The sequence below is a fragment of the Miniopterus schreibersii genome (assembly GCF_964146895.1).
Source record: "Miniopterus schreibersii genome assembly, chromosome: 5".
Taxonomy (NCBI): Eukaryota; Metazoa; Chordata; class Mammalia; order Chiroptera; family Miniopteridae; genus Miniopterus; species Miniopterus schreibersii.
Window position 1 is genome coordinate 46,536,165 of NC_138106.1, and position 27,061 is coordinate 46,563,225.

General features: G+C 39.9%; 1 protein-coding gene across 2 annotated transcripts; it reads right to left on the reverse strand.

The window, feature by feature from the left end:
* Positions 1–1,747: 1,747 nt before the first annotated feature.
* UMPS (uridine monophosphate synthetase) lies at positions 1,748–26,531 on the reverse strand. Of its 2 annotated transcripts, none has more exons than XM_081139435.1 (6): positions 26,465–26,531; positions 15,435–15,588; positions 12,862–13,533; positions 11,273–11,448; positions 9,188–9,302; positions 1,748–3,061 (listed from the first exon to the last, which is right to left on the reverse strand). In XM_081139435.1, the coding sequence occupies exons 2-6, from the start codon at positions 15,466–15,468 to the stop codon at positions 2,892–2,894; spliced, it is 1,167 nt and encodes a 388-aa protein (XP_080995561.1). In that variant the 5' UTR covers positions 15,469–15,588; positions 26,465–26,531; the 3' UTR covers positions 1,748–2,891. The 2 variants fall into 2 exon arrangements, with proteins under 2 accessions (XP_080995561.1, XP_080995560.1); XM_081139434.1 differs by having other exon boundaries at positions 25,798–26,527.
* Between the last annotated feature and the right edge of the window lie 530 nt (positions 26,532–27,061).

Genomic DNA, 27,061 nt, shown 5'->3' on the forward strand with positions numbered 1-27,061 from the left:
TGGGAGATGCCAGGATACAGTTCTCTACTCTAATAGTTTAACAGATGTTCTGGGCACCCTGTGGGAACCGTTCCCATTTTCCTCAGTAGGACCAGGTGTTGTAATGCTCAGAGCTTCTGCTCTGTAATATTCCTAGACAGAAAGGGCTAATCTAATGTCTCTGAAATACTTCTGTGCTGAATAGCACCTTCACAGGCCCTGAGGCAGCCAGAGTTCTTTGTCTGAATCAATTTGTGCTCCAAAGTTGTGTCTCCCAAGCCATCTGGGCTTTGCTTACACAAGGTCTACAACACTGGGCTTATTCTCAGGAAGCATCTGTATCACCAGGGCTCCTGTGAGAAATGCAGATTTCCAGGCCACAGGCCAAAGCTGCTAGAGCAGGATCTCTGATGGCGGGGCTCAGGGACTCTGCATTCTAAATAGGCAACAAGGGCCATGTGATTAACACCCCTCTGATCTCCCTTCAAGTCACCTAGATGGAGCCGTGGGTGAGCTTTAATAATAGAGCAGGCAGCGCCAGTCCTGGTGTGCCAGTTTACACTTCTGAAGGGCAAGTGTAGGTGCCTCAGAGAGGGAAGCAGACCTCAAGACCAGCTCACTGCAGAAGAGAAACGTGACTGACCAGTGCAGTGGTTCTGAGTGGTCAATGCACCAGGAGCATCAGCACTGCCCAAGAACCTGTAAGGAATGCCGACTATCAACCCCATCCTAGAACTTTCCAGCCAGAAACGCTGGGGCTGGGGCTGGGGCTGGGGCAGGGGCAGGGCAGGGCTGGCGTGATTTAAGACTCCAGGTCATTCTGAGGCAGAAGTGTGAGAACCACTGACCCCTAAGTCCATTCAGTGGCCACTTGACACCCCAGCACATCACTGCAAAGGCTTCAGCCTCAAGGGCACCAAGACTTTGAAGACATCTTTGATCCTACAAGTGTTATTAGATCACCTTCCCCTTCCTAACATCCAGCTCCTTCAGAGGAACCCCGAGGCCCAGCCCCCTTCCTTTTCCTTCTGATTGTCTCCTTCCTTGAGAATTGCCTTTTCCAAAGGGAACTTCTCTGGAGGCAGCACTGGGACTTTTGAGCAGCAGCTCTTCAGTGCAGACTGAGAGGGAATGCAGTGAAAACCCAAACAGAAACCCCAGGCTCCCATCTGGGTCATCCGGAGAGTGGGACAGCTGTCAGCATGAGGAAATGCTGTGTCCTCTGACACCTGCCACTGTCTGCAGGAAAGGTCCAGACGAGAAGCAAAGGCAGATGGTGGGTGTGCTGGTGGAATCAGAACCAAGCCTTCAAATGCAGCTGCCACCCTGGCCCTGCTCAGACAGGGTTCTGAATGCGCAGAGTGGGGCCATTTCCAAATGGTCATCTGAGCCCACACCCTTTACTCTCCTCCCTACAAGATGCTTCCTGAATAGACCAAAGAAATATAAAAATGGGTACTACTGATCAGTATTAGAGAACAGGGATTATTCAGAAACTTGGAGAAATTTCCAGGAAATACAGTGGAATCTCGGTTCTTGAACTTAATTTGCTCCAGAAGGCTGTTCCAGAAGGCTGTTGGAAAACTGAAACATTTTTCCCCCATTAGAAATAATGTAAATTGAATTAATCTGTTCTAGACCCCCAAATGATTCCGTTTTAACCTTTCTTATGTACAGTACATGTCTGATGTACTGTTTAATCTATAAACACTTTAAAAACAAAGGACATAAAATGTAAATAAAAGTTTAACAAAAGGGAAACTAAATGTACAATAAAAAATGAAAATTTAATAATAAGCAGCAAAAGCAAAATAAAACCACAAAAATATTCACAGCACAACATCCTGAGATGTTAACAGTGGTAAACTGGCTCATACTAGCGTTTTCTCTATCGCTGGAGAGACGTGACTGATCACAGATATCAGCATTGAGAAGGGAATTGAGATGGGAGACGTTAGTGCACTCAGACCTGAGTGAGAGGGTTGCCTAACTGGTTATGCCACATGTGTGAAGGTGGGGCCAGTAAGGCAAGGTGATGTCCTTGGCCCCACCACAGAGATGTGGCGGAAACCCAGAGACGCAGACAACATCAGCTCTGTTGCTGGGCTCCTTTCTCCTTATTTCAAGTGAAAGCTGACTTCCCTCTCTGTCAATGACAGTTGAGACAAACTTCCAAATGGAACCTTAGACCTCCGGATGCTGCTCTTTTTACATAAATGAAGGAACAGCTTGTCCATTTGTAATTCAAATAAGGCAAATGGAAGCCCCGTGACTGGATTTCAGCACCAGGCCACAACTGCTGCTCGGGGAAGAGATGAGTCAGAAGCTGGCTCTGTTTGTTGAAATGAAAACAAGGTACTGGTTTCAGGGGCCCAGTGGTAGACATCTTCTCTCTTCCCCACCTTGCTCCCTTTGGTGAGTGAGCAGTGGCAGTTCTGGGAACCAGCACCATTTGGATACCTGGACTATCACTTTTAAGAGAACAGTTAATATTTAATATTGTTTGGGTATCACATTAGACACAGAATAAAGGACATTAGAAATGTTGTCCTTTGATGTCCTAAATGTTGTACTCTTGATGTCCTAAAATTTTTGTGTCACAGCAACTAAAAGAATCAAAAAGTCTGATCTAGAGATGGGGAGATCCTCAAATGTGACTTTAAGACAGGACTGTGACTGCCTCTCCAACATCCGTCTCACTACAGAATGCTTGAAAATGGAAGTATTACAACGATAATGCAGTGATTACAGAAGTTTAGTATTTCCTAAGCATCGTGATAACTCTAGAAGTCACTCCAACACAGGACCCATGGAAGAATCCAAAAAGTATTAAAGGCTGATTGCTATTTCCAGCCAATGCATTCCTGGAGACAATGGATCTTCAAGGCCTTCACAAAATGTATCTGAGGCACTCAAACATCAAGTCTACTCAAATAGGCTTCCCAGGCAGCTTTTCTGTATATCTCAGCTGCTTCCAGACGATTAGCTGATGCTATTATGCCCCGGCCTACAATGATGATATCAGAGCCTCGTTTGCCAATAACTTCTTGTGGGCTATTGTACTGCTGGCCAAGATTATCACCTATGAAAACACAAAAGTTACTACTTAACACAATACAAAACATCAGAAAACCTGTCACATGACTTCTCTGGAAAAGTATCAAAACAGCTTTAAATAAAACCATGCTCTTGCTTTCCATGCTCCTTTTATACAGCAAGTGAGTAAATATAGGTGTTTCAGGTGTTACATTCAAGTGTTTTATCCATTTTGAGTTAATTTCCGTGTAAGGTGTAAGATAGTAATCTCATCTCATTCCTTTGCATGGCTGTAGTCTTCCCAACCACATTTTGTGGAAGAAACTAGCTTTCCTCTGTTGTGCATTCTAGGTTCCTCTGCTGTAAATTAATTGACCAGATTACATGTGGGTTTACTTCTGAACTCTATTCTGTTCCATCCATCTCTATGTCTGTTTCTATGCCCGTACCATACTGTTTTGATTACTGTGGCTTTGTATTATAGCGTGAAATCAGGAAGTGGGATGCCTTCGGCTTTGTTGCTCTTTCTCAGCATTGCTTTGGCTATTCAGGGCCTTTTGTAGTTCCACACAAATTTTAGGTTTGTTCTATTTTTATGAAAAATGCCATTGGAATTTTGATAGGGACTGCGCTGGTTCTGCAGAATGCTTTGGGTAGTGTGGACATTTTAATAACATTAATTCTTCAAATCCATTAGCACAGAAAATATTTTCATACATTTGTCTTCTTGGATTTCTTTCATCAGTGTCTTGTAGTTTTTAGTGTACAAGTCTTTCACCTACTTCGTTAAATTTATTGCTAGGTATTTTATTACTTTTGATGCAACTGTAGATGAGATTGTTTTCTTACTTTCTCTTTCTGATAGTTTGTTATTAGTGTATAGAAATGCAACAAATTTTTGTAGATTGACCTTGTATCTGGCAAATTTACTGAATTAGTTTATTAATTACAAGTTTTTTGTGTGGAGTCTTTAGGATTTTCTATGCGTAATATCATGTCATCTGCAAACAGTGACAATTTTATTTCTTCCTGTACAATTTGGATGCCTGTTCTTGACTAGTGTGTCTATTTAGGACTTCCAATACTATGCTGAATAAAAGTGGTGAGAGTGGGCGTCCTTGTCGTGTTCCTAATCTTAGGAAAAAGCTTTCAGCTTTTCACCACTGAGTATGAGGTTGGCAGTATGGCCTTTATAATGTTGAGGTACTTCCCCTCTACTCACTTTGTTGAGTTTTTTATCATGAATAGACGCTGAATTTTGTCAACTTTTTTCTGCATCTGTTGGCATAATCATATGATATTTATCCTTCATTTCGTTAATGCGGTGTATCACACTGATTGATTTGTAGAATTAAAATGTCCTTGCATTTCTAGAATAAATCTCGCTTGGTCATGGTGTATGATCATTTTAATGTATTTTTAAATTCAGTATGCTAATATTTTGTTGAGGATTTTTGCAACTATGTTCATCAGAATATTGAACCATACTTTTCTTTCCTCATGGTTTCCTTGTCTGGTTTTGGTATCAGGCCTGGTAAAATGAATTTGAAAACATTCCATCTTTTGCTATTTTTTGGAAGAGTATGAGGAGGATTGGTATTAATCCTTCTTTGAACATTAGAATTTACTAGTAAAGCTGTCTGGTGGATTTTTATTTGTTGAGAGTTTTCTGATTAGTGACTCAATCTCCTTAAAAGTAATCAGTGTATTCAGATTTTCTATTTCTTCATGAGTCAGTCTTGGCTGGTTGTATGTTTCTAAGAATGTACTCATTTCTTACAGGTTGTGAAATCTGTTGGCATAACAGTCTCTTATAATCCTTTGTAGTTCTGTGGAATCAGCTGGAACATTTCCTCTTTCATTTCTGAGATTGAGTCCTCTCTCTTTTTTTCTTGGTGAGTCTAGCTCACCACTGGCCTCCAGAGCCTGGCTATCTGGAGGTGTCCTCTATGCAGCATACACAAAAATCAGGGCTCCTGACTACTAGCAAGCTGTAGCGCAGCAGAGGGAGAGCACAAATACGGTTTTCACCAGCTTAAGTTCCCTGAGAATAGTTCTGTATGCCCCAGGTTTGTGCCAAATCTGAAGCTAGCCCCTCAGGCAGAAACTCCAGCACAAGTAAAAAGGCCTCTTTTCACAAAAAGACTAGGGGCATTTTTCAGTATGCTATCTGTGCAGTGCCCCGGGGATGGTGATATTCTAAGAATTATCTCTCTAATTGTTAAGAGTCCAGTAGGACCCAGGAATGCAAGCCCCACCTGAACCACTAGAGCCAGGTGATCAAGGGGTGCCCCCCCCCCCCCGGCAGCTGCAAAACACTGGGGGACTAGACATATGTAAGAGCTCTGGAGTACAGGAGAGGCAAAGCACAAAGAACACACCTGCCATTTGAGGCCTCTGGATAGGATAACAAATAAGTCCTTAGATGTGTGTTTAATTAGAGGCCTTCCCCTCAGGTTGCAACTATGATAATCAGCTAATAGGCCTCTTGCACAGAAAGACTAAGTTCAGGCTCTGTTGCCTCCTGCTGTGTACTGTAATGGCAGCTGTTTAAGAACTTTTTCTCTGTTGGTTACAGTCCTGTGGGACCCATAAGCTCTGCAGGCCGCACAGAGGTGTCCCTCAGTGGCAGCTGCAAAATTTGAGGCACCAGACAAGGGTATAAGCTTCTTTCCAGGGAAAAATAGTGATTTGGCGTGAGGGAGGGTGCGAAGACTATGTCCACCAGCCTCAGTTCCCTGAGAGTACTTCCACAGACCACTGAATGTCTGTCAAATTAGGTCTGCTCCTCAGGCTCAAGCTCCTGGACAAGAAATAGGCCTCTTTTACAGTAAGTCTGAAGCTGTTATTTCAGCATTCTACCTGTGCAGTGCCCTGGGGAATGGTTGCTTACTAAGAATTACCTCTCCAATAGTTATAGTCCTGTTAGAACCCAGGAACACAAGTTCACCTAACCTCCAGAGCCAAGTAATCAAGGGGTGTCCCCTGAGCAGCAGCTGCAAAAATCAGGGCACCAGACACATGTAAAAGCTCCCTTCCAGGAGATACTGGTGCTCCGGATGCAGCAGAGGGAGTGTGGAAATTGTGCCTGCTGGGCATAGCAAAGCAGAAGGGGAATGTAAAGATGGTGCCCTGGCAGGTAATTCAGTTGGTTAGAGCATTATCCCGATATGCTAAGGTTGTGGGTTTGATCCCTGGCCAGGGCACACACAAGAAACAACCAATGAATGCATAAATAAAAAGAGTAACATATCAATGTTTCTCTCTCTAAAAATCAATAAATAAAAAGATGGTGCCCATTGGAAAAAGTTTTTTTGTGTTTTTTTTTTTAAAAGGCCTAGTATTTAAAAAAAGAGAGAGATGGTTCCCACTAGCTAGAGCAAGGCAGAGGGAGACCGTGAAGATGGTGCCCACCAGTCTCTGTCCCTGGAGAGTGTTCTGGCAAGCTCTTAAATGTGTGTCAAGTCAGATGTCTTCCCATAAGACTGACACTTTTATTAGCAAATGAGTCTCTTCTACTTAATGTCTTGGTACCATCAGCTCCCTAAGCTGTACCCCGGGGGAAGGTGAGTCTGAGAGAGTAATCCCTTTAAGAGTCATTTCTCAGATCACTAGCCTTGTGGGTTTCATGGACACAAGTCCGTGTTCAAAGCTAGATGTTTTGGGGGCTCATCTCTCAGTTGTAGTCTTAAAAGCTGGGGTGTGTGATGTGCAACTCAAACCCGTCACTCCTCAGGGAGCAGCTCTGGGCCTGGAGTGTGGGCTGCCGTGGCAGGGGCGGGGTTTACGGCAGGGCTGCGCTCCAGCCTCTCCTACTAACCTAGAGCTATTTTCTGACCTGCTGGGTGCTTAGCCCTCACTCAGCAGCCTGTAGTTTCTGTTCTGCCCCAGAGGAAACTATTCCACGTGTAGCTGCAGACCCAGTATAGTCCATGGGAGGAGCTAACTTCCCACATTACCATCTTGAACCAGAAACCTACTTTTTCCTTCTTTTTAAATTCTGTTATTCTAGGAGCCTTCTGTTAAATGGCGTATTACCTCTCATATACAGATGCTTTCAATATCCCCCAAAACCTGCATCCTAACTGTACAATCTAATCAAAGTACTGTGGGTCCTATAATGAACATTAGCAGCTGACAAGCACAGAGTGCTTACTCCATGTCAAGAGACTTTGTTAAGTGTTTTAAACACACCACCTCACTTAAGGCTCTGAACACCATTTGAGATTAACACTATTATCCCCATTTTACAAGATCAAGAAAATGAGACAGAAGTAAAGTGACATGTCCAAAGATACATGGTTACTAAATAGAAAGCCCAGAAATCCAAACTGACTCATAAAATGTTTAGCATAAATGTGGAGTTTTAAAAAAAGTCAAAAGTTCAGTACTGAGGTAACTATTACAAAGCCCTAGATAGGTGAGTCATTCTGCTGAGGCCTACTCTATATTGTGCAGAATCTGTAATGGGAAACTTGGGAATTGGAGACCTCCAATATTCTGTAACCTTGGGGGTACATCTATCATTAATTTATTTGAGTTCTCATTAATTTTCTTTCTGATTAACTTTCTGTAATGTTTTTTGTTTACAGTACTTAATTAAACCCCCAAAAGGCACTACCCTCCCCTTTTTTAAAGTGTGGTTAAATTATTTACGTAAAATAATTAGCTCCTTCAAGGTTAATGAGTATCTACTAGTTCTAGTATTTCAGGGTTTAAAAAGAAAACCAAGGTTTACCACACTCATACCCATACCCTCAGTCATTATGTTCCCTTTGCTTTCATCCCAGTTACAGAAAATACTAGCTCTTTCATCTGTTCCTAAAAAGCATAGTGTCCATTCCTTCAACATTTGCATAAGCATTTACAGAATATTTATGTAGCAAGGGGTACTGTGCTGAAGGATAAGCAATCTTCAGAAAGAGCACTCATCCTTGAGGAGTTTCTAGCCTAGAAGACTATTCCAGAAATACTCTACATGTACAAAAATGTATACAAGGATGTTCACTGTTGGTAAACAGTTCAAATGCATCAACGGGGGAATGGTTACACATATTATGGCCCAATCCTAACTAGGAAACACTGTGCAGTTGGTAAAAGGTAACTCTAGATGTGGAAATGTAAGAAAGCTGCACAGACAGAAAACACTCTCCAAACTTTCTGTGCATATGTGAACACATGCAAAGCCAAAGGCCTATAAGGACACGTCACACCGGTAGTGATTACCTCTGGAGGGAGAAGCAGGCCTGGGAAAAGAACAGTATGGAGGAGAGATGAGCGTGAGTTACATCAGAACGGATAGTACAATTCTCTGAATATTTTTAAAGGTGCCTTTTGAACTTTTCAATGTAAAAACAGAACATCAGAGTGTCAACTTGGCAGCCTGACCTGAGGGGTAATAAGCAGAAGTGTTTTCATTTTAAATAGTTCTGCTGAGAACACTACTGTTCATAGTTTCGATCTCCAACTTCTTAAGCCTAATCCATAAAGAAGGAAAGAGATGGGAAGTAGGGTAGAATGAACTCCCATACCTGTGATAAGCCAATCCAGGAAAAATAAAAATTTTCCAGGTCAAGATTTCTTCCACATTCAAATTGAAGCAGCTTTACTGAGTCCCATAGGATAAATATGTTTATTTTTATAACCTAGATTACTACTGATTAGAGACTATCAGTGAAAAAATCTGAACAGTTTTTCAGCCACATCAACTGTATTTCTCAGACTGCTGAAAGTGTTACATGTTCAAACAAGCTTGGGAGACATGACAAACCATGTATCTCCACACTGGAGTCACAATAATTAGCACATCAAAGGCTCTGCAAAATCCTCTAACAAAGAAACAAGATCTTGATTTTGTTTAGCCTAGCACATTGTTCCTGGAGCACAGAACACCTTTTTTGGCAGCATATTAAGAACATCATTTGGGAAACACAATTGAAATATCTGGTACATTTTAATGAGAAATAGCTTTCTAAATAGTCATCCTAAAATTGGACTGCAAGATATTTTGCATACTGAGGTCAGTATCACCAGGCCAAAGGGCCAATTACTGTTCTAGACGAACAAGCTTTCTCTTCAACAACTTTGTAACAACACACAAAATTTCATCTTGCCCTTGCTGACTTGGATAAAGAAGCATTTTGGAAGAACCATGCCCAATGAATAGACTTACCTCCTGCTTCTAACTGAACTCCTGGAGTCAAGTGAAGAAATTCTGGTTTCATGCTTACTCGGGAGCCAGAAATAAACCCAATCACAAATTCAGAATGCTCCTCAGCCATTCTAACCTAAATGGAATGTAATAGGACAGATTATAACAAAGCAGTTAACCATGCCCTGGCCAGTTCTGCTCAGTGGTTAGAGCATCAGCCCACAGATTGAAGGGTCCTGGGTTCAATTCTGGCCAAGGGCACATACCTCAGTTGCAGGCTCGATCCCTGGCCCCGGTCAGGGCACGTGTGGGAGGCAGCCAATTGATATGTCTCTCTCTCACATCTCTTTCTCTTTCTCTCTCTCTCTTCCCCCCTCCCTCCCTTCCATTCTCTCTGAAAAGCAATAGAAAAAATATCCTCAGGTGAGGATTAAAAAAAAAAAGCAAGCAGTTAACCACACAGAATAATAGTTCTACAAGTAACGTAAAAAACTGGCTCTATTAACTAGTAAGCAACTTTGCTACTTTATAGATGTCTTTCCTCATTTCATATTAAATTCTAAATCTAAAACAGGTAATCTTAGATATGAATCTACATACTTGCTCCATTAACCCAGTCTCTCCCCTTCTCCCAATTAACCATACCCTAAAAACACTGAAAATCCTATACTATGCATGTCTAGAATCTAGATGCTGCATAATTACTTATTTGTAATAATGCTTGGGGACCCACCTACTTCCAAAAAGGATATGAGGAAAGTACTCTAAATGGTATAAAACCACACTGAAGACTTACTGCCTATCTACACAGGGTACTCCACATTCAAGGAGAGCCACCATATAAAAAACAGTTATATTGTCAAGAGCTAAAGAAATCTCAAGTCTACCACTTTCCCTCTTCTTTAACCTTTGCTAATAATTGGCCTCCACAATTTCTCTATCATTACCCATTCATAGAAGTTTCTCTAGAACATCTGACCCCCTAATTTGGCTCTTCCCTGAGACTTACAATGTTCTGTTCTTGCCACCAGTACTACTACCTACAAGAAAGTGATGTCTTGTCCTTGAGCCAGATCCAGACTTCCAGAATGATTCATGGACCCTCTGTTATGGGAGTTGGGAAATCACAGACATTTATGGACACTTGAGGGGTGGAGTTAAAACCTGGGGCTAGGGCCATGTGAGTTTTTCATAGTTCCATCGACAATATTTAAAATAATATAAAAAAATAAATTCCCATATAAAAATTAAATTGTCATTAAAGTAAAAATTTCTGTTACTTTAAAAGTAATAGTCTTTGCCCGGCCAGGCGTGGCTCAGCGGATGAGCATCAACCTAGGATCCAGGAGATTGAGGCTCAATTCCCGGTCAAGGCACATGCCCGGGTGGCGGGCTCGATCCCCAGCAGGGGGCGAGTAGGAGGCAGCTGATCTATGACTTTCATCATTGATGTTTCTATCTCTCTCCTCCCTTCCTCTCTCTGAAATCAATAGATACATTTAAAATAATAATAATAATAATCTTTAAAATATCTGTAAAGGTGATCTATCCAACTATGAAACTTTTTAACTAGATAATTATCCTTTCATTTTATTCTGGCAATGCAGGGGTGAGTGCTGGGTATTAATGTATACAGTGTTATAAGAACTTTCAATAATGAGGGAGTTACTGGAGGAAACAATGTGTCTGGACTCTAGTTTAAAGAGCTTTCCCATATAATGCCAATCAATATCAAAGACTAAAAATAAATAAATAAAAATCCACTGCATATGGCCAACTGTCCTGAGAATGCATCTATGGGACAAAGCTCTTCAATTTCAACTCATGGTTAGACGAAAAAACACAAAACTATCTTAAAGGTCAGGTAAACATACAGGTAGATGTTTATCTGACCAAGTATCTGTGTTTCAACAGATCTCTTAAGTGTCCACTACAAGATATAAAATGCTCTTAACTATCAGGGAACTCCAGCCAGTTAGTATTAATATACTGTCATACTAACAACTGATTTTTTTTTTTTTTTAAGCAGAGTTTCATAGACCCCAAATTAAGGTATTTTCTTCCTCTGGAACACGGAGTGTACAGCCCAGTCCCTCTGTCACTTACCGCTGCTTTAGTGTAGTCCCCAGTGGCCAAGGAGCCAGCGGAGCTCATTTCTGCAATGAGCAGGCACCCTCGGTGCAGAGACAGGCCGACTTCCTGCAGGCCTTTCACAACTCCCGAGCCTGGCACCACATGGGCATTTACTACATCTGCCCAGGAAGCTATTTTAAAGACACCACCTAAAAAGAAGGGGGGTAAAAAGGCATTTATCAAATTTCACACAAAAACCTTTAACTTTTTGCCTAACTATGTGCAGTATGAAATAATCTCCTGGGACGATGTTAATGAAATAGTGAAATGCTTCAAGAATTTTAGTGTTTCAGTGGACTCATGTATGGTTGTGTGAAAAATTTATCTGTCCACCTAGTAGCTGGTTGAGAGATCACAATGAGAAAAGTCTTGTAAGTTCTGTGCTTAGTTTACAAGCAACACAGAGACTGTTTTTCCTTGCAAGCTGAAGTTGTGACCACCAATAAAACTTATGCAATTAGAAATGGACCCTAGTGAAGAGAGTGTTTATGGAGGTCTAAGACACTGACATTTGGAAATTCCTCCAAAAATGACAAATTTTCATTCTGCAGGGATCTTTACTATTTCTGAAATCTTTTACTTGTTCCTAAGGTCTCTTTCGCTCTTCAGATTTCAACAGGCAATTGTATTCATTTTAAAAGCTGCCAGCAATAACCCTAATTGATTCCTGAAAAGACTATATGTAAACCTATAGAAAGTAGAAAGTTTGTATAACTTTTACATCAGTCAACAAACTAAACAGGACATCTTAGGCATATAAGAAAAACCACTTATAGACAAATCTATCCTAAAGAATAGCTTAAGAATATGCATGCATTACTTTAAAAAATTACCTCAAAAGATGACTATGTTAATAACATGATAAAATATAAGATTAAGTGGGGGGAAAAAACATCAAATATGTACAATATGGCAGAAATTTGCATAGACGAATAGGTAGAGAATTAAGCCAGTTTTTTCAACCAACATGCTCTACTCTGAGTTCCTATTTAACATAAAAATTTTAAAAAGACTGTGTATATCAACAGATCTTTTTCGGCTAAAAATAATCTTACAACTTTATACTACTTTTTCATTGTTTCCTGTATCTGCAATTTTCATTCTTCAAATATCAGAACTCACTGTGTTCTGCCAGGGACAACCTCTGTCATTTTTGCCTGCCTAGAACCTATGTTCCCATCTTCTGGCATCAGCACGCCCATTTTCTTTAGGGGAATTACCCTTGACCAGGTTTCAGTTTAAGAAGTTTACACACAGTTACCAGGGGTGTATTACCCAAGTGTTAGCTATACCATTAGCTATTCTATACCTAAATACACCCAGTGACTGAACTGGGGTGGGCGTGAGGAGTGTGCCTGCCTGAGGAAGGAGGAAGAAAGCAAGCAGAGCTGAGAGAAGAGAAAGTAAGTTCAAAAGACATCGCTTGAGCTCCTGGATCCAACCATGCTTGACAGCCCATTCTATGACTGGTATTTCAGTGATGTGACCCAATACATTTCCTGTTTGCTTCAGCCAGTTTAAGCTGGATTTCTGATTCTTGCAGATTCCTGGATAATACTTACCTTCATATTGCTTTTTTACTGTGTTTCCTATATCTGCAAATTTCCGGTCTTCAAATATTAAGAATTCATGGTGTTTTGCCAGAGTTGTTAACTTCTTCATCACATCCAGAGTAAAATCATTCAAAATATCTACATGAGTCTTGAGCATGCAGATGCTGGGTCCTAAAGCATCTGCTAGCTGCAACAGCTCCCTGGACTCGGAAATGTCAGCAGACAGACACAGATTGGTCTCCTTCTTTTGCATAAGCCTGAGAAGCTTCGATGCAACTGGGTGGATCCTGGGCAGCTCTGCACGTGCACCAAAACTGAGTTCTTTGGGTGCTTTCTTTACAGATGGGAGAGAACCATTACGATCATCTGCTGTAAAAACATTCTCCTGAATAAATCTCTTCACTCTCTCGACCATCTCAGTATCAATTTTTTTCTGTTGCTCAAGAATCTCCAGCACTTTGGACAATGTACACACCGAGTGGAGGCAAATCCCATGTGCCTGCAGCTTATCCTTGCCTCCTTGCTCTCTGTCCAGCAGCACTATGACATCAGTGACTTTCAAGCCCTCCTTCTGAAGAACCTCAACAGTTTCCAAAACACTAGATCCACTGGTAATGACATCTTCAATGATCAAACAGTTTTCTCCTGGATTAATAGCCCCTTCTACAAGACGCTTAGTACCTGGACAAGAAAGAATATTGATTCCAAATAAATATTTCATTCAATTCAAGATGTATCTTACAAAATAAATCCGGCATGTATTTATGAAGAGGTAGATGATCTATATTTTATTTTCTGATAATCTACTTTGGAGCTATTTTATTCTGATGAATCTTCAATATGCCATAATTACTTTTTTATTCAGTGTCTCTGTATCCCAAAATGTCAGTTACAGATACAGAATGTTTACAGTAAAACTAGCAAATTATTTTGCAATGTAAATAAAAACCACTTAAGATGTTTATGATCAAAGTTTAAAATATAGAGTTTCTTAAACAAGATCACCTAGATCAAGGGAAGTAATGAAACAAAGTATAATATTTCTCAATGAAATCATTCCTTTTTCCATCAACAAATGAGTTCATTAATCAAGATCAGCCAGAAAAATTGGCCTTTGCATATACAGATTCAGGAGGGAAAATACTCATTAACCATTTAGACCAATCACTACAACTTTACAAATTATACAATGCATGTGACTAAATACACTTTCCTATTCCAACTCCAGGATAGACTATTTTCAGATAATCTACAAAATGTAAATAACTCAGGCTGTAGACTTTACAAACTTATTTTCATATTTCCCATTACCAAATTTGTCTTATTTTGAAACAGAAACAGAATTGGTGAACATTTTGCCCACTTTTTGAGCTTTACTACAGGTACCATCTTTGCCCTTTCCGATGCCTTTTCTCTTAACTTCTTTCCTCCCCCCTGAAGAATTGGTAAATTTAACTGAGCCATCTTGGACTAGAACACAAGACTGTGAATATTTATAGGCATATAATGATCTTATTCTAAGGAATATTTTTGAAGACATGTAATAAGGAAATACAAATAATAGTTTCCTTATGGGCAGAGATTCATCTAGAGCAGGGGTGGGGAACATCCAGCCTGAAATCATTTCGTCTGGCCCTGCCAAGGCAACCACAGGCGGGACTTAAAATAAGTATAGGAACTTTTCTCACAGTTAATTTTTAAGTTGATAATTTTGTATGGTCTGCAAATGATGTTATAAATATCCAAATGGCCCTTGGCAGGAAAAGGCTTCCCTACCCCAGATATAAACACTGTGCCTTCAAGCAGCAAATATTTTTACTATTTTTTAAGTAGACAATTTTCAAACTAATAAAACAAGACAAAATAGTTTACTAACACCCACTTCACCACTTAACAATTCATGATCAATCTAGTTTCAGCTATATTCCCATTCCCTCCCTTCCCCCATAGTTTTTGGAAGCAACTCTGAGAAACCATGATTTCATCATAAAAAATTTTTAGAAAGGTAAGGATTCTTTTCAAAAAAATATAACAGAAATACTATCACATCAACTCAAAGCAAAACAAACAAAAACACTGCTTCCTTAATATCAAATATGAAGTCAATTCCAATATTTTTAGAATGATTTGGTTTTAAAGCAAGCCCACACGTTTAAAACATCTACCCGATAACCTATTGCCATGGACCCATGAAAAAAATATCTTCATTAAAAATTTCATGTGGCATTTATATTGCTTTGAGTAATTTTATTTAGGCATTTTTCATCAGGCAATTTAAATATAAAGATACTGGGAAGGTGCTCTTAAAATATCCTGCTGATGAGAGAAGGGTTGGTAAAAATGCCAAGTGTCATAGATGTAGTCCAAAAAAAGCACTGTTTTTCCTTGCCATTTCACCCCAAGACTCTAAAGGTAAAGACAATGAGTTACAGCAAAAGTTAACAAATCCCACAAGCCCCAACAACTTAAAGGACCTATGAAGAACATTCAAGGTGATTGGTAAAGCAGCAGTGCCTAGAACAAAAAATTCTAGCAGTATGAGGTGACCTATCAACTTAATCCTTATACTACTTGAACTTTACCGTAATCCTTTGTTTCTTTTCTTCTAATGAGCATTGGAATTTGGTTAGTTGAACAGATAACTGTAGCCAATGGCAAAGCTGTGTAAGGTACTCCACAGACTGTGTCAAAATTGATCCCTGCATTTTGAGCAGTTTGGAATAAAAGTTCTGCAACCTGTAAAAAAAATGAACACATAAACTATTATTATTCTATTTTAAATCATGTATAAATAAGGTAACATAACCTTAAAGACAGTCATAGAAGCTAGTAGGAAACAGTCTCAAACCTGATTAGAAAACTACAAATGCCTTTTGGTTAAATCACCCTCTGCACAAACCCATTTACAAATATAAAAACACAACAATGAATCTACTCATCTAAACTCAGGGTCTCCTCTGACAGAGGACAATATAGGATGTGTAAGGGAAGGCTATGATGCTGGCCCCAAAGACTAAAGATGACCCCCCCCAGGGTTCCCAGTTTCCCTTGGTAATCCATTATGCTTTCAGTATCTAAACTTTTCTATCCCCTACTAGTTATATTTTCTTCCTGGAAAAAAACACACACTTCAGTTATGAAGTTTCACAAGAGAAATTAAGAAAACAATCCCAATTATAATTGTATCAAAAAAAATAAAATACCTAGGAACAAATTTAACCAAGGAGGTAAAAAACCTGTATACTGAAAACTGTAAGATAATGATGAAAGAAAATGAAAACACAAAAAAATGGAAAGATATCCCATGCTCATGGACTGGAAGAACTAATATTGTTAGAATGTCCATACTATCAAAACAACATACATATTCAATACAATCTCTATCAAAATTCCAATGGCAAGGGCAAAGTCAACATGGTAGAGTAGGGGCGCAGGCTGGGTAGCTCAGTTGGTTAGAGCATCGTCCCAATACACCAAAGATGCAGGTTCGATTTCCAGTCAGGGCACATACAAGAAACAACTAATGAATGCATGAATAAGTTGAACAACAAATCAACATCTGTCTGCCTCTCTCCCCACCCCCTTCCCCTCTCTCTCTAAAAATCAATAAAATAAAATAAAAGATGGCAGAGTAGGCAAACCCTGAACTCATTATCTCCCATGAACATATCAAAATTACAACTGAATTATAGAACAACCATCACTGAGAATCACCTAAAGACTAGCTGAACAGAATTCCTAAAACTAAGGACATAAAGAAGCAGCCACAGTGAGACAGGTAGGAAGGATGGAGATGCAGGCTGGGCAGTTCCCACACTACAGTGTAGGGATTATTTAAAAGGGAATAGCTAGGCTATGGAGGTCCCCTCTGAGGAGTGAGTGGTCCAAGCCTCAAACCTGACACCCCAGTCTGGGGAACCTGAGCCAGGAAGAGTGCCCATAACATACAGCTTTGAGAACCAGGGGGGAGTATGCCCCAGAGAGGCCAAGGGTTATGGGAGACTGAGGTGCTGCTCTTAAAGGGCTCGAGGACAAACAAACTTGCTGCAAGCTCCAGTACAGAGGCAGCAGCTTGAGAAGGGCCTGGGTCATATGGGCAGAAGGAATTCAATTCACTAACTTTAGGATGCGTGCTGGAGGAGCATAGATTGGGAGAACCCTCTCAGGGGATGGAAGTGCTGGCAAGCACCATTGTTCCTTTGTTCAGCTCTCCTCACTCCCAGCTGGCCTGACATAGGCCAGTACAAAATATGTCCCTTTTCATTAACCTGGCTAACATCCCTTCCCTGGCATCTTCCTGAGATGCTACTCCACTTAACCTACCCAGCTAGCTGAAGCCTCTTCCAAAGCACCCTCCCTAGGTCACAAACTGCAGACTCTCCCAAAGGTCACAAACCCCACAAGGAGCAAGCAGCCTCAGCTTGCATTGTAGCTCCTGCCAAGTGGCCCCAAGCCTGGCACAAGTGATGGCTAGTCTTGGCTTGCAATATGGTTCCAACTAAGCTGCCCCACGCCTGGCACAAGTGGCAGCCAGCCTTGGCTAGCGTCTTAGCCTCTCCCAAGTTCCTCCAAGCCCAGCGGAAAAAAAATGCTGAAATATACAAGTACCAGAGCCCCTCCCAAAGCAGCTTCACAACTGACACACCTGATAGGTGAGCTTGCCTGGCACCAGAGCAGTGCTAAAACAACTTCCCCTCCCAAGCTGTCGTCAAAGCAGGCTCTCACAGCCAGTTAGCCTGAGGGTCAACCCCATCCTCAGACATGCTAGCACCAATCAAGGCTCAACTACAACAGGAAGACACACACAAGCCACAAAGGGAACACCTGCCTCAGGTGACCAGGGGGAACTGTGCACGGACCCCACAGGACACCTTCTATATAAAGCAGCTCTTTCAACACCAAGAGATGTAGTGGGATCTACCTAATACATATACAAACAAACCCAAAGAGTCAGCCAAACTGAAGAGACAAAGAAACATGTCCCAGAGTAACAACAAACAAAACTACATCAAAAGAACTAAAGGAAATGGAGACAGGCAATCTAATAGATAAACAGTTCAAAATATTGGTAATAAAGATGCTCAATGAACTCAGGAGAATAGAGGAACTCAGTGAGATTTCAACAAAGAGATCTAGACTATAAAAAAGAACTAATCAGAAATGAAGAATATAATAACTGAAATGAAAAATTCATTAGAGGAACTCAACAACAGATTAAATGAAGTAGAAGATCGAATCAGTGATGTGGAAGACAAGGTAGCAAAAAACACCCCAGTTGAAACAGCAAAAACAATAAAGAATTTTTAAAAATGAGGATAGTTTAAGGGACCTCTGGGACAACATCAAGAGTATCAACATTTGTATCACAGGGTTCCCAGAAGATAAAAGAGAGAGAGAAAGGGACAAAAACCTATTGGAAGAAATAATGACTGAAAACATCTCTAACCTGGCAAAGTGAAACAGACATATTAGTCCAGGAAGTACAGAATCCCAAACAAGATGAACATCAAGACACATCATAATTAAAATGACAAAAGTTAAAGACAGTGAGAGAATCTCAAAAGTACCAAGAGAAAAGCAGATAATTACATACATGGGAGTTCTCATAAGACTATAAACTGATTTCTCAACAGAAACATTGACGGTTAAAATGGACTGGCATGAAATATTCAAAGTGACAAAAGCAAAGACATACAAACAAGATTACTCTACCCAGCAAGGCAATCATCTAGAATCAGAGATAAAGATTTGCAGAGACAAGAAAAAGCTAAAAGACTTCATCACCATCAAACCAATATTACCAGAAATGTTAAAGGGACTTCTTTAAATAGAAAAGATCAAAAATGTTAATAGGAAAATATAAGAAAAATTCTCACTGACAAAGGCAAACACTTAGTAAAAGCAGTGGATGAGCCAATGATAAAGCTAGTAAGAAAGTTAAACAGCAAATGTAGGAAGATCATTACAACAAATTAAGGGATACAAACAAAAACACAGAGAGAAGTAAAAAATAATGACAAAAGCACAAACAGGTGTGGGGATATAGAAATTGTAGTGGTTTTAGAATGTGTATGAACTTAAGCAACCATCAACTTACAACAGGCTGCTATAAACATAGCTTGCTATATACGAAGCATATGGTAACCACAAACCAAAGTCTACAAGATTTATACAAGAAACAAAGAGAAAGGAATAAAAAACCAAAACACTACATAAAGTCATCAACATAGAAGAGAGCAAAAGAATAAGAAAGGGACAGAGAATTATAAAAACAATCAGTAAACAATTAATAAAATGTCAATAACTACATACCTGTCAATAATTACTTTAAATGTAAATAGACTAAATTCTCCAATCAAAAGACATAGGTTGCTAAGTGGATAATAAAAACAAAACCCATACATATGCTACCCATAAGAGACCCATTTCAGATCAAAAGTCACACCAGCTGAAAGTAAAGGGATGAAAAAAGGTATTTCATGCAAATAAAGACAAACAAACAAAAATAGATGCGGGAGCAATACTCACCAAACAAAACAGATATTAAGACAAAGGCTGGAACAAGAGACAAAGAATGGCATTTCATAGTGATAAATGGTTCAATCCAGAAAAAGGATATAACCTTCATAAACATCTCTGCACCTAACATAGGAGAACTAAATATAGAAAGCAAATATTACAGACATAAAGGGATATCAACAGTAACAGTCATAGTAGGGGCTTTTAACACCCCATTGACATCAATGAATAGATCTTCCAGACAGAAAATCAACAAGGAGACAGTGGTCTTATATGGCATATTAGACCACGTGGACTTAATATTTTTAGGACATTTCACCCAAAAGCAACAGAACATGAATTCAAGTGCACATGGAACATTATCCAGGATAGACCACGTTAGGCCACAAAACAAGTTTCATGTGTTCTCCTATCACAAAGGTATGAAACTATAGATCATTTACAAAAAGAAAACTGAAAAACACACAAATATGTGGTGGCTAACCAACATGCTACTAAACAATGAATGGGTTAACAATGAGATCAAGGAAGAAATCAAAAGACACCATGAAACAAATGAAAATGAAAATACAATGACCCTAAATCTGAGGGACACAGCCAAAGCAATTATAAAAGAGAATTTTATAACAATACAGGCCTACCTGAAAAAGCAAACAAAAAAATCTCAAATAAACACTCTAACCTTATACCTAAAAAAACTGAAAAAAGAATAAAGCCCCAAGTGAGTAGAAGAAAGGAAACAGTAAAGAGCAGAGCAGAAATAAACAAAATAGACTGAAAAAACAACAGAAAAGATGAATGAAAAAATATTGAATCTTTAGCCAGGCTTATCAGAGGGACCCAAATAAATAAAATCATAAGTGAAAGGGAAGTGACAACTGACATCACAGAAATACAAAGGATTTAAAATAAGGAAATATTATGAACAATCGTATGCCAACATAATGGACAACCTGGAAGAAATGAATAAGTTCCAAAAAACATACAATTTTCCAAAGCTGAATCAGGAAGAAACATAAAATTTGAATACACTGCTACCTACTAATGAAATTAAATGAGTAATTAAGAATACTCCCAACAAACAAAAGCCCTGGACCAGATGTCTTCACAGGTAAATTTTTACCAAACTTTCAAAGAATTAATGCCTACCCTTCTCAAACTATTCCAAAAAAATTGAAGAGGAGGGATGGCTCCCAAACTCAATTTACGAGACAAGCATTACCCCATACCAAAACCAGACAAAGACACTACAAAAAATTTAAATTATTGGCCAGTATCCCTGATGAACTTAGATGCAAAAATCCTCAACAAAATATTAGCAAACCACATTCAGCAATACAATACAATGGTCATACACCATGATCATCAAGTGAGATTTATTCCCAGGGTGGAAGCCTGGTTCAACATCCACATATCAACTAACATGATACATCACATAAATAAAATGAAGGAGAAAAATCATATGATCATGCCCTGGTCAGTGTGGCTCAGTGGTTGGAGCATTGGCCCTCGGACCAAAGGGTCTCAGGTTCAATTCCAGGTCAAGGGCACATGCCTGGGTTTCAGGTTCCATCCCTAGCCCCAGGCAGGAAGTATGCAGGAGGCAACCAATTGATGTGTCTCTCTTACATCAGCGTTTCTTTCCCCCTCCCCCCGCCTTCCCACTCTCTAAAAATCAATGGGAAAATTACCCTTGGGTGAGGATTAACAAAAATAAAAATAAAAAATCATATGATCCTATCAACAGATACAGAAAAGCATTTGACAAAAATCCAACATTCATTTATGATAAAAACTTTCAGCTAAGTGGTTACTGGGGAACATACCTCCACATAATAAAGGCCATATATGACAAAACCACAGCTACCATCTCACTCAAAGGTGAAGAGCTATAAGCTTTCTCTCTCAGATCTGGAACAAGACAAAGATGTCTACTTTCACCACTTTGACATAGTATTGGAAGTCCTAGTCTTAGCAGTTAAGAGAGAAAAAGAAATAAAAGGCATCCAAATTGAAAATGAAGAAATAAAACTGTCACTGTCTGCAGATAACATGATACTATATAGAGAGAAAAAAGATTCCACCAAGAAACAATTAAAACTAATAAATGAATTCAGTCAACTTGCAGGATACAAAATTAATATTCAGAAATCGGTTTTTACATATTAACAACAAATTATCAGTGAAGAAATTAGGAAAACAATTCCTGGCCAGGTAGATCAGCTGGGTTGTAACATTGACCTGATGCACCAAGGTTGCAGGTTTGATCTCCAGTCAGGGCACATACAAAAAGCAACAAATGAATGCATAAATAAGTGGAACAACAAATCTCTCTCTCTTTCTCTCTCCCTCTTCCCCCTCTATCTGAAATCAATACAAAAATTTTAAATTAAAAAAAAAAAGAAAATAATTCCATTTACATTGGCATTAAAAAGAACGAAATGCCTAGGAATAAATTTAATGGAGGTAAAAAAACACTGTACTTTGAAAACTGTAAGAAACTACTGAAAGAAAATAAAGACAAATAAATGGAAGGATATACTACTTTGTTCATGGATTGGAAAAATTAACACCATTAAAATGTCCATATTACGAAAACCAACCTATATATTCGATGAAATCCCTATCAAAATACCAACAGCACTGTTCACAGAACTTGAACAAATAAACCACAAAAGACCCCAAATAACCAAAGCAATAAAGAGAAAGAACAAAGTTGGAAGTATCAGGCCACCTGATACCAAATTATACAAGGATACAGTAATCAAAACGGCCTGGTACTGGCATGAAAAGGCACAAAGAACAGAGAGCTCAGAAATAAACCTGGGCTTATATGGTCAATTAATTTACAACAAAGGAGGTAAGAATATATAATGGGATGAGGACAGCTCTTTGATAAACACCACTGAGAAAACTGAACATATACATGCAAAAGAATGAAAATGGATCACTTTCTTTTTTTTTTTTTAATCCTCACCCAATGATATTTTTCCCGTTGCTTTTCAGAGACAGAGAGGGAGAAACATCGATGTGAGAGAGACACATCGACAGGCTGCCTCCCGCACCCACTTCAAGCTTGCAACCAAGGTATGTGTCCTTGGCTGGAATCAAACCCAGGACCTTTCAGTCCCAGAGCCAACGCTCTAACCACTGAACCAAACCAGCTAGGGCTGGATCACTTTCTTAAACCATATACAAGAATAAACTCAAAATGGATTAAAGACTTCAATGTAAGACCTGAAACCATAAATCTCCTAAAAGGAAAATAGGCAATAAACTCTTTGACATCACTCTTAGTAATATTTTTGGGGGGATGTCTCAGTAGGCAAGGGAAATGAAAAAAATAAATAAATAAAAGGCACTACATCAAACTGAAAAGTTTTTACACAGTGAATGAAACCATCAACAAAAAGAAAACCTACAGAATGAGAGAAGATATTCACCAATGATACATCCAATAAGGGGTTAATATTCAAGCTATATAAGAAACTTATACAACTCAACACTGAAAAAAACAAACTGATTATAAAATGTGGGCAAAGGACCTAAACAGACATTTATCCAAAAGGACATACAAATGGCCAATAGACACATGAAAAGATGCTCAACATCACTAATCATCAGGAAGTGCAAATTAAAACCACAATGAGATATCACCTCACACCTGTCAGAATGGCTATCAATAAATCAACAAACAAGTGTTGGCGAGGATGTGGAGAAAAGGGAATCCTTGTGCAGTTGGTGGGAATGCAGATTGTTGCAGCCACTATGGAAAACAGTACGGAGGTTCCTAAAAAAAAATAATTAAAAATAGAACTACTATTTGACCCAGCAATTCCACTTCTGGGTGTTTATCTGAAGAAATCAAAAATGCCAATTCAAAAAGATCTTATGCACCCTTATGTTCATTGAAGGACTATTTACAATAGCCGTGATATAGAGGCAACCTAGACATCCATCAATAGACAAATGAATAAAGATATGTCAGACAGAGAAAGACAAGTACCATATGATCTCACTTATATGTGGAGTCGAAAACGAACGGAGGGAGGCAGGAAGGAAGGGAGACCAAGTTCACAGATACAGAGAACAGATCGGTGCAGATTGGTGGTTTCCAGAGGTGGGGCTGGGGGTAGGGAGGGGTGAATGAAATGGGTGAAGGTACAAACTTGCAATTATAAAATAAATGTCATGGGGATGTACATAGAGCATGGTTGACTACAGTTAATAATACTGGACTGCATGTTTGAAAGTTGCTAAGAGAGTAGATCGTAAAAGTTACCACCAGAAAAAATATTCTTTAAGTATGTATGGTGATGTATATTAACTGGACATAGTGCAGTGATCATTTTGCAATATATACAATTATCAAATCATTATGTTGTACACCTGAAATTAATATATGTCAATTATACATAAAAAAAAATCAATGGAAGAATACAAAAATGTTAAAAAATGAAAAGTTTCATAATACAGAACCTATTGTGAGATGCTATTTTATAATATCCTTTCCACGTAAGTCATCATATATTAATGCCAGAATGCATACTGCCACTCAACATCACCTTATTTAAAAAAATGAAAAGCAAACAACTCAGAGTTGTTTAGTGATCAGAAGTCTTCAAAATATTTTACTCAAGTATTTCTAAAGATATGAAAAAAATCTATGAATATTTTTACGTGGCAAGAGATGTAATTTCTAGAGTACTGAAAACATTAACATATTATCCTAGAACTGTTACATCACTCTTTTAGGTGAATACAATGGTATCCAAATGCTATAGTGATGTGATACTCAACATCTCCATTAAAAAAAAAAAGATCATGCTAGACTATGATAACTGGAAAAATTTACATTTTTGGGGAACTCATATTTTCATTTCACTATTTCCAAAGAATTTTATTCTAATGCATTATAAATTTAGGTCTGCATAACTTTTACTGATCATTCTATACTAGTTTTTCACAACAAAAACATGTAAATTGAAATTTAAAATTGTAAACTAAAAAAAATTTCCTCTGTCTCTAAGTGTTAAAAATTCTTCTGTATTGAGTTATCATTTACAATTGTTATGAACATAAATTAAAACATAATTTTCAATTTTTGATAGAAGCACAAAAACTGATTATTTCAGAAATGCATTTCTGAGTGAGATGAACAGTACCTTTCTTCCTTGCATTAGTTTATATATCTACTGTGGTCCAATATTACTTATTACTAGGAAGTGAAGAATTTAGTGTAAATTCTACTGCTTTTTTTGGGTGGAAATATCGAGAAACCCTATTCATATAGAGATGAAAGAAGTTCTGTTATACCCAGGTCTCTCAACGTTTTTAACTTCTTTCAAATTAACTACCAAAAATCACACCCACACCAAGATCTAGTATCAAAAAATAATTCTGTCACCTATCAAATGATGACTTGTTAAAAATACACCAGTTTTTCATTAGAAGATTCCCCCTCATCATTCACTTTGTCAGCACTGATGAGATGCACCACAGCAAGGTTCTGGGTAGTGAGAATAGTCCAACCCATTTCAACTAGTGCTTCAATCTTTTTCATAATAACTACACAAAGGGTGAACATAAAAGCCCTTAGTGATAGGGGAAACCTCTATGTCTTCTAGACAGAACTTCTGTGATGATGGCAATGTTCTATATCTGCACTGTCCAATATGATAGCCACTAGCAACATGTGGCTATTTAAATTTAAAAATTCATAATGCTCAATATTCACATGTGGCTGGTAGCAACTCTATTGACCAGCACATTTAGAACCTTCTACTCAGAGTGTGGTCTGCAGCTTTGGCTGGCAGCTGCTGGAAGTGCATAACCTCAGGCTCCACCTCATATCTACTCAATCATATTATACCTTCTAACAAAATCCCCAGGTGATTCATATATACTCAAAGCACTATGCTAGTGCCCTCTAATTTGTGGCAAGTATTTCCTTATGTTGACACGAAACAAAACCTCCCTCCATGAAATGTCCACCCTCAGGCCTTAATTCCTGCTCCCGGTCAAACAGTTGCAAAATCCAGCAACACCCCTTCCAAGTATTTGAGCAGCTACGAAATTCTCCCCCACCCACGTTTTTCTCTCTTCTCCACATCTAACTTTCTCGAGGTTAAATACAACTCCTTCAACCACTTCTGTATGAGACAGGGTCCCAAACTGGAGCCCCGACTCTCGGAAAGCACGTGTCAAAGTCGGTGGGTGAAAGAGCTGGCTGCTCTCTTGGTCCCCAAGAAACTAACAGTTCCTGGCCTCCGGGCTTCTCGAACTGACTCCACAACCCGGCAGTAGGGTCAACCCTCCTGCTCGGCTCTTTCGGTCCCACTCGCAGCCCAACTCCTGTCACCCTCCTCCATCTCCTGGTCCCATTTCCGCCACCCAGCCCAGTTCTTCCCTTTCCCGGGCTGACACCTGACTCAGAAGACGTGGCCGAGACACGATGCCCCGCAGATCTACGTAGATGGGGGAAGAGAGCCCGCTCTTCAGCACGAAGTTCCCAAACTTGAAAGCCTGAACGTCGTAGAGACCCGCTACCAACGACCCCAAAGCTGCCTCGGCGGTCGCCATGGTGCGTTGGTCCACGTTCGCGCCAAACCCCGTAGTGCGCCGGAGCTGAGGCGCTTCGATGACGTGCCAGAGAAGCTCCGCCTCTTCCGCCCCCACTTTCCGGCGGCCCGACTGGCTCGCAGCGCGCGCGCCTTTGGGGCCGAGGTAGCGAGGGTCAGGTGGCGGTAGTGGCCTTTCCCCCGGAATTGATGCTAATATTGGCCGCCTCTGGTTGGAATCCATGGACTTTAAAGCCCAGAATAGTTAGGTCGACTCCAAGATCATAAAGTGAAATGTTTCAAGAGACTTTGTGTAAATCCTGCCCACTTTTCAGAGCTTGGTGTCCTCTTAATTATCTCTACTACTCGGGCCAGCCCGTCGTTATTTGCTTGTTACTAACCACGCCCCCCACCCGGTTTCACCAAATAGAGTGTAAGTTCTCGAAGACGGGAACCTGTTCTCAGTTCTACGAACGGCGCGGCGTCCGTCACGTGACAATGTCGGACTCTAAAGCGCGGGGCAGGCCCGTTACCTCGTCCGTCGGCGCCGCGTATCCCGGGAGACGTGCGCTCCCCTTAGAGGAGGCTAAGCGCCTGGCGCAGAGCGCGTGCGCGGAGGGGCGGGGCGCGGAGGGGCGGGGCGCGGAGGGGCGGGGCGCGGAGGGGCGGGGACAGTGAATGGACTGGTACGAGGCTATCCGGCGGGCACCCTGGTCTGACAATGGGGAAACCCCAGGGTATTCGGTCTTCACAAATAAGTCCCTTAAAGGGAAAGAAATTCTCATTATGTGTAGAAGGCAGTACTTTAAATAACCCATAAAGCCATTGGGCTAATGAGTGTTGCTCGTTACATTGATTTTTATTTCATCTCAGTGTTTTTAACGTATGTCTGTATTTTCTCTTGAAGAAATAGTGCTGACCAGCCAGTGTGAAGAGCGCGTGCGTTGACAGTTGTTTCTCATTTTAAGTAAGTGCGGTCAAATCTTGATGAAACAGAAGCCAAATATTAAAACATTTTGCTCTTACTGGCAGAATGAGCCAATCAAAACGCTTCAGTCTCTCAGCGGCCACCGCGCTGTGAATCGGTCTTTGCACGCGGGTGGCAGGTGCAGAGAGTCAAAGCCCGGCCA

Excerpts from the sequence above, each read along its gene's own strand:
- UMPS (XM_081139434.1), bottom strand. The coding sequence starts at position 26,175 with ATGGATTCCAACCAGAGGCGGCCAATATTAGCATCAATTCCGGGGGAA. Across the intron at positions 13,534-15,434 it reads AAAAGAAACAAAGGATTACG|GTACTAAGCGTCTTGTAGAA; the intron begins GTAAAGTTCAAG and ends TTTCTTGTCCAG. Across the intron at positions 9,303-11,272 it reads GGGACTACACTAAAGCAGCG|GTTAGAATGGCTGAGGAGCA; the intron begins GTAAGTGACAGA and ends CATTCCATTTAG.